Below are 9,173 nucleotides of genomic sequence, written 5' to 3'. Positions count from 1 at the left end.
TTTTCGTCCTAATGGGGATTCGTCAGATAGATGTACCAGCATCTCAGAGTTGATGTTCACTCTGTGACTTGAACCCAGTACCTTTCTCTTCAAACGCCATCATGTTATCCACTCGGCCACTGAGTCCTGAGTCCACTTGAATTAAGGCTATATCGAGGCATTACGCACAGTATACACATATGCCAATTAGAGACTGACCAGTTGCAGTCCCAACACATCGATGGGAAGATTCAAACAAACAATACTAAATGAATTTGCTATGTGATTGTGCATTAAGCAATAAATTGGTCTTCCTCACTTGACTTCGTTGCTCGTTTCGACACAGCTGTCAAATAATAAAGAGATTTTAATCACCAGGTAATTCTCAATTTCATATGAATGAAGAATATACTTTTCAATGAAATCTCTTCAGTTTCTACAATCATCTTATCTAAATGAATCATTCAAAAAGTTGATCAGATATAAGTCAAAAAGAATCGTTTACAAATGACAGTATGTAACCGTTCATCAATTGTCTTCAGTGAGTTCCTATCTCACAACAGACGTGGTTTGAACTCAACTGGTCACTGCTCCTCACTGGAACTCCTGGATATACCTCTCGGATGCCGGCTCAGTGGTCTATCGGTTAAGTGTTCTGGCGCAAGACTGATAGGTCTCGAGTTCGAATCTCGCGAGGCGGGATAATGGATGAGCAATACTGAGGAGTCCCACGATAGGACGAAACAACCGTCTAGTGCTTCCAGGTTTTCCATGGTGATCTAGCTTCAACTGGTTCATGATTTTAACTATAAAATTATTAAAATCTCCACAAAATCCCTTTCTGATAATATTACATTTCTATTCTGAGTAGTGTTCTTATAAAACATAAACTTGGATTGGAATCTGTTCACTGACAATTTACACACTACAATTCTTTAGATTGATTATCCTTCGAACTATAAATGTACACTCATTAAGTCTGGGCTTGACCATTTATGGAGGAGTAAATTCCAACTGAATTTAATCGTTTCCTCAAAACATGAAATAGACTACCTTTCACATTCACTGCTACAATCCAATATGAGGAAAACCCTAGTTACAGTATTCATAGTTCCATATAGAAAGGGATAAGTCACTTCTTCTTTTAAGTAAATTTTCGAGACTCTGTAATCGTTTGATGCATTCTGTCTTTGAAATAAAATTACTTTTTTTTCATTTGTTCGCTACATTAATTGTTACCTGTACTCCTAAATGGCCTTGAAATTACATGCAGCCATGACTACATGCCAATTCATCAATGAAATTATAGGGTTATTAAATTTTCAGATTATTGTTTTTTAATGAGTATAATTACCTTCGTCAGCTGCTTTACACCGAAACTACTTTGGTTAATTCAACTAATTTAAACAAAATCTATCCAAAGCTATAGGTGATAAAAGAGCTTATTAACTATATTATGGCAAATCTATTGGAGTCATTTTTATGGTTAGCGTCTTGACAAATGTCAAGATAGTTCTGCTGTATGCGGCGGAGACGTGGAGAACTATGAAATCCATCATCCAGAAGATACAGGTGTTTATTAACAGTTGTCACACTACATCAATAGGGGGACATAAAATTACCCAGATGACTTAGGCTATTCTAAGAAGCACTAGTTTCAATTATAGCAAACGAGATTACAGATAAAAAAATAATTCGAGAAAAAATGGTTGATTCACAGAACATAAGGTATTATTTCAGAAGGTCAAGATCGAAGGGGTGACAAAGAGTGGATCTGACAGCTTACTGATCACATTAGCGTGTCTTTAGATACTAGTTATGATAATCTAAAGTTGTCAATATGACCCACATGAACAGTCAGTGATTTCATGGACTAATGCTGTGTCTCGGTTTGATTACTCTTAGTGTCATTCCTATGTGTTCATGCCCCAACACCATCACCAAAGAAAACCATATCATCCTTGTGGTCAAAGGTGAGAAATGAATCCTCTGGTAGCAGATAACGCTCTGAAAGTTGGAAGAGGATTTTAAGATGGTGGTTGGAGGTGGTCAACAGGAAACTCTGGACTCGGTTTTCGTGCTACTTGGCACTCGTCAGTATGGTGTACCTGTAATCTTTAGGGAACTGGTGCTCCCTGACGGATTCGATCACGTGTCACTCAGCTTCACAGTCAGCGACGCCACCACTGAGCTATTTGGGACGCAAACGACCTGCTGTAGGACTGAGATGTAGTCACAATTGATTGATTACTGGATGGTGATCGATAGTATTCGATCAGCACTAAGAAGGACTTGACACGCATGACATTTATCACCACTCAGTGATCAATCAATTGTGAGTAGAGGATTTTATTTTTCAAAGGACGTCTGTAAAGAGGTTAAATAAAATAGGGTAAATCAACAGCCTCAATAAACGCAGGTTGATGTTATTAGTTTCGATGACATTTTGTCGTTAACTCTTATATGACCAATATTGTTCAACTACAAAGCCTTGACGAGGTTTACATATTTCTCTGGTAAACCTCGTTACAAAACCTCTATCAAAGAAGACAAACTTTATCTCAGGGTCAAGACATGAAACTATTGTAGCACATCGGTAGGATCAATATTAGTATGTATTTGATTTATCCCGTTGACTATACAGAGGACTGGATATTGATCAATCATTGAGGAGTTGTATATCTTGTACCCTAATATAGCTGTAACGTTACACGTTGCTAATGCAGTAGACTAATTAAAATTCAGTCATCAATATTGATAAGAGGACTGTTCAAGTATGACTGAAAAATCATGCCCATTTCATAAGCCAGTAGCAAATTGGACTCAGCTACTCAATGAATATCACTTTAGGTATTCTCAGCAAAAGGTACTGGGTTGAAGTCTCTGTGAAAATACCAACACAGGCACAAATACATCTAGCTGATGAGTTCGAAATAGGATGAAACATGAATCTTACATTATGGTTTGATTACTCTTACACCATATAACAATCACAACCTCGAAATCTACATTTCATTTCACTCAATTCATTGAAAACAATGAAGTAATCAATGTTAGACAACCAAGCTGTGGATGCCCATTTCATCTTTTCATAAGACTCGTTAGAAGTGTACATCCATGATCTCTCATATGGGACATTTTAACCTAGGACCTTCAGTTTCACATGCAAATACTTAACCTGTAGACTACTAACCTGGAATCTATCGGTATTAATCAAATTCAATCATCAACAAAGTTACATTCCAGTTTAATCCCTTTGTGCTTCCTTTCAACCCAATTCTACTACTACTTCATCCTCTTCACCAATCCCCGATCCCCATCATCACAAATAAAACAGAAAGATCAATCAATTTGAATATATCAATGTGTATTGCTGTGTAGTTTGTAAATGATTCATGTAAAGAAATACTTTGAAGATATAATTCATTATGGTTCATCATTTTAATTTGCTTTGACTGGTGGAATTTCATCGAGATCATTCCAATTTGTATTCAAAATATACGTGAACTGTTCATTCTATGATTATAATATAGAAATGAATAAATATATTAAAAAACATGGTGTCAAAGGTATAAGAATATTGATTATTATCAGAATGAGGATTTGTGAGAATCGATCTAAGCTAGACAACCATTGAAGCATTGGACTGCCATTTCGTTCTAGCATGAGACCCGTCAGCAGTGCGCATCAACGATCCCTTACGGGGGACTCAAACTCAGAACCTTCTTTCTCGCGTTAAACCTCTAGATCATTGAGCCTGCATCTTACGGTGTTGAAGTATAACTTTAGTCGATTCATGATATTACGCAACTCATCATTCATTGTCCAGGGTGCATAATTGTTTCCACCTGACACGGATTAGACTCCACTGGTCACGTCATTTTACTAAAAATCCATAAAATCCATCTTGAAGCTAGTCACTTGTGTGCAAGATCATGAAAGTCAATCAACTGATAGATTTTATTATTCCGTGTTCATCAACGCTCGTTAGAAGGATGAATCTCTAATCTTGAAAAATTTAGATATGACACTCAAAGCCATGGTATTCATTGTCACAGATTGAGATGTTAAACCGAATTATTCAGTCAGAGTTTAACAAGCAACACATCATTCTGATTGTTCAAGAGATTACATTATGACACAACTGTACATATGGAATGTTTCAGTCTTCTAGTACATTATTTCTGTTCTAAAATATTCAGTATTAACATCACTAACTTTCAGAAGGGGTTTTGTGGAGATTTCAGGATTTTTCATAGTTAAAATCATGAGTCAATTGAAGCTAGACCATGATCGAAAACCTGCAAGCACTGGAAGGCCGTTTCGTCCTATTATGGGACTTCTCAGTGGCAGTGGGCATCCAAGATCCCACACTCGCGGGACTCGAACCCAGGACCTACCAGTGAACGGTTGCTCAAACATCGTGGATTGGTTGAAGTTAGACATTAACACCGTTGGATGTCGGTCGGCTCAGTGGTCTATTAGTTATAAGTGCTCCGGCGCGAGACTGGTAGGTCCTGGGTTCGAATATCGCGAGTGCTCGATTGTGAATGCACACTGTTTAAAAGTCCATTAGTGAGTCGAAACGGCCGTCCAGTGCTTCCAGGTTTTCGATGGTGATCTAGCTTCAATTAACTCATGATTTAAACCATGAAAAATCACTAACATTGTTGCGATGTGATGAAACATATAACATTTTAGGGAATAGAGAAGGATCACTTGTTTCAGCATTGTGACTACATTTTGGTGATGAGCTCCAACATAACTTATGTCTTTGAGATTACTGGTAATCGCCTTCGACTGTCTAACGTCAAAATAAATTTCAAGTCAGACATAGATAATGGCTGTTATAACTAACAGAAAATATGGCCACAAGTAACAATATCTTGAAACTAATCTTTCTGTAAATCGTTACTCCATTTATTACTAGACTGTTGCTAACTCCTATTTCTTTCTATTTGGAGACTGTTTCATTAGATATCTTGGTTACAAGTAAAAGTAATTTTATTTATAACAGACTTCACTACAGTCAATAGAGTGGCAAAGTCTAGGACGTCATTTTGCAGATTTTCGTCTTCGTATGATTCATCGTCAGAAGAAGTAGAGTCTTGAACATCTACTGCTCCAACTAATTCAGTCCAACTAGCTGGTCACATGAGATAACGATGATCACTACATCCAACATCATACTGCGGTTGGATCATTTGATTTCCTATAGTTGTGAAGATCTCGAATGAATGAACTTATACGCATTTATGGTGAGATCAAATCCTGGACCCACAGGTTACACTATGACGTCGACATTGTTGTTCGAGTGATTAGCATGTTTTAATTTACTTTATTGTTCCCAAATATTTCTGGAGTATTGAAATCGATAAGTTGTAAATATTTATGCAGCATAAGAGTTTTTTTAGACGTATTATCGGTTCTGATGTAGGCTTGTTCTCTGAGCTGGTTGTTTTTTTTCGTGGAGCTTTCATCGTCCTTCTGAATGACATCATCAGCACAAACTTCGGGTAGAAGTACCCGAAGCATCCACCTGAGCTACAAATCTTCTCCACCATCTCAAAAGTAATATTGATTCACTTGAAAGTTTGATTTATTTAAAATCGATACTTTCAATTTATTTCCTTCCGAAAAACAATATCGATCTTTTTTGGGTGACAATAATCAAGATCACGTTAATGATTGTGATCACTGATCATTGATGAAATCCTTTATAAAACAAATCAGTTATGAACAGATAAAATATCAGAAAATTTTAAGCAAATTAACTTCAGAAGGAGTTTTGTGTAGATTTCAGTATTTTCATTGTTGAAATCATGAGTCATCCACGATCCCGCGCACTGCTGAGGAGTCCTATAATTGTACAAAATGGCCGTCCAGTGCTTCCAGGTTTTCCATGGTGGTCTAGCTTCAATTGACTCATGAATTCAACTACAAATTAATTTTATAAAAAGTACTTGAATTCACGATTAATTATCATGATAGACGTTTGACAAATGTTCACAGGAAGGATATGCATAACTCATGTTTTATAACAGGAAAAATGCTCTGATAAGGCCGATGGTCAGGAAAGTCCGACCTTCCTCTCGAAATGTTATTACATGGTTTCGTGTATAAAGACACTGTCAGGAAAGTCCTACTCATTGCCTTTTAAAGGCAATGGTGTTGTCTTTTTGCTACAGTATATTTTGTAATTCCATATGTATAAAATATCATCTTCGTTTCCTCTTGACCTCATTCTTTATCAGTTCAAGTCTAGTGAAATGCAATAGTTTAAGGAATATTAAACAAGTGCAAAAGTAACACTCAATTACTAAGGTACTGGGTTCGAGTCCCAGAGTGAACATCAACTCTGAGATGAAGGTACATCCAACTGACGAGTCCCAAATAGGACGAAGTGTCGCGCGTCAAACTGGATTCCACTGCTAGCCACTATCCATCCTTGCTTACTAGGTAGATAGTTTTGTTGTTTTCAGCTTTGTTCAACGCTGAGTTCATTTGTAAGAACTACTTACACTAAGTGTCAGTTCAATCAGAATACAAGAAAAACTACTTACCCTTAACTGACCAATTTTGAAATGTTCTCCATCAGATATTGTTACTCCAGCAACTAAATCAACCAAATCGATGGTATTTGGTAAATTGACACATGCATTCTTAATTTTTTGTAAACGTATTACATCAGGTGTAATTGTGGTATTAGGCAAATCGAAACTACGATTTCTTGTTCTCATTTTAATTGAAGACTATAGTTAAAAAGAATTCATGAGTAAAAGTTATTGTAACCAATTGAATAAGTTAAAGACTAACGACAGAATGAAAAACATTTAAGCACCTACACACTCTGTAGTTCCTAATTAATAACCTGATTGGTGAGTATTAATCAGTAAAGTAGAACAGTGACCTGAATAAACAAAGATGGATAAGATCTAGCAGTGGAATACAGGACGCGCGTTTCGTCCTGTTTGGGACTCGTCAGCTGGATGTACCTGCACTCTGGGACTTGAACCCAGTAACGTTCGCTCCAAACACCATCACGTTATCCACTCAGCTACTGAGTCCTGATAGCCACCTGCTTGTGTAATGAGGTGAAGTTATATTCACTTGATGTTGTTTACTTGTATCTTTCCATTGTTATTTAGGACTGTAATTGATCAGTCTCCTGTTTGCTTATGTGCATCCTGTGGGGATTAACTCGACATTGCCTGAAATCACAAGCTTTGTTCAATTTAGTGCTTGCTTAATTTTTCCTTATGAATTTTGATTAAAAACAATCCAGATCTATTCACATTTCACAGTAATAACGTAAATAACATTTCTTCAGTTTGTGTTGTCTATTTGATTCTACGGATTAAATCATATTTTGGTCATATCTGTCTACCAGTATAACTTTCGAAGGTTTATATTTCAATTGGATCCATATGACTCTATCATCATTACACACTGGATTTATTTATTTATTTAAACACATGAATATTGGTACAAGGAAGCACCAGATATATATGCGCCGCACAAATCTTATTCGATTCGTGTGAGGGCTGTGATACTGCCCAGGTGCCCAAACTGAAGCAGGTGGTTTGCTTAGGGGACCACACCCGAAGCCTGTGACCTAAAGATCTGATCCACAGGACAGTGGAGCATCGTGAGGAGATGCAGTCCCATGATAGCCAGTGATCAACGATTGATTCATACACCACTTGTTCCCTCAGGATACTGGAGAGCCCATGTGCACCATTGGTTTGGACTCAGTTTGTCAACTTCACTAGGTGAACTTTCCATGTCCACCAACCCGGTTAAAGCGCCGGACATTTGCTTTTCGTCCTCTCAATTTCGTAAACAACACATCTGCTCCGAGAAGGCAGTGAGTAGAACTTCCATGGCAGAGGCTATATACATGTGGCTATGTGAGAGTATTTCGAGAGGGAGAGCGGACTCTCCTCACTCTCGGCCGTACCAGGACATTTGGAGGCTACCTCACTGGATTACATAAAAGTATCTAGTGATTATGGATTGTTTAGTGATAAGATTTCATTCGAATATTAAGTCGATTACTGTTCAAACAGATCATCAGTAATTTCCTTAATTGTAATATTGATCAATGTGGGTACAAGCCACAGTAAGAGAATCAAGTTTTACCATTTCATATTCACTTTACTGATAACATTGTTTAATATTTCCATGTTCGAATTGAAACGAACTGAAGAGAAGATAAAGTGGAACATTAATGTCACCCTTCAAAGGAAACTCTAAATAAAAGACACACTTTACAAAAATAAATGCAATAGAAGATCGAGAATTATAGGATAAGACACAATATGCTCTATTACTGCGTATCTGTAGTCATATCACTCAGTCTTCATACCGAAATATCACCTTGCTAAAAGCAACAATCAACAATCTTATAGATAACCATGATTTTCTGGTTTCATCAACCCTATTATTATCTGGACATTGCTTGGTCATTCAGGATTTCAGTTGTCTCATCGGTTACTTTTACGTTTACATATCTGATTGATATTTGTTCATATCCAACTGTCACGGTTGTCTTTTTCAGGAGTATAGGCTGGTGTTATTGACAAGTCCCAGCTAGCATAAAGCCTTCTAGGTCAAGTTGATTATCACTTACTTTACTATTTATTCTTATGCCAAATTGATTGTTAGTTGTACTGTTAGAATATGACTTTGATACAAAACGCCATTGAATTGGAATTTCATTTCCTAAAATATTATTATCAGTTCCATTTGAATGTGAATCAGTCGTGAATGATTCATCTTGCTTGTTATTATTGACTGGATATAACTTGGGTACACTTATTAGATTTCCTTCATCGTCAAAAACTAATTTTCCAGATCCATTTATTCGTTTGTTTTGTAACTACATAGAATTTTAAAAAATGTCACAATCAAATCTCAAAACAAAACGTTACTAAATTTGTTGAACTACTATCAAATAAATAAGTAGTTCGCGCTTTAATCTTACTATTGTGAAACTGCACTGAACTAAAATATCCAAGTTAGTTTTTCTAACATGTACTACGAGACAGAACAAGTGGCGTTTTGTAAAATATCTGTTATTCAATATGAAATCAAATACAATCATCAAATCGGCGAAACTAAGTGTTCACATTTCTATCCAGGTAGAAAAAAAGTGACTGGCTCTGTTGAGAGTATTTTAACCTTAGATCTCC

At 36.6% G+C, this 9,173-nt stretch overlaps 1 protein-coding gene across 1 annotated transcript in view; it reads right to left on the bottom strand.

Annotated features, from left to right (window-relative positions):
- Nucleotides 1-5,673: 5,673 nt before the first annotated feature.
- Smp_197780 (lin-7-like proteins) overlaps nt 5,674-9,173 on the bottom strand; it is a gene marked incomplete at both ends in the record, with an annotated part of 9,167 nt that continues 5,667 nt past the window's right edge. The window contains one exon of the mRNA XM_018792842.1: nt 5,674-5,693. Within this exon, the coding sequence (XP_018644653.1) occupies nt 5,674-5,693 (20 nt within the window). The remainder of the gene's footprint in view (nt 5,694-9,173) is intronic.

The sequence above is a fragment of the Schistosoma mansoni genome, assembly GCF_000237925.1.
Source record: "Schistosoma mansoni, WGS project CABG00000000 data, chromosome 3 unplaced supercontig 0220, strain Puerto Rico, whole genome shotgun sequence".
Lineage (NCBI taxonomy): Eukaryota > Metazoa > Platyhelminthes > Trematoda > Strigeidida > Schistosomatidae > Schistosoma > Schistosoma mansoni.
The sequence above is the reverse complement of the archived record's forward strand: the minus strand, read 5'-3'. Positions and strand labels throughout refer to the sequence as shown.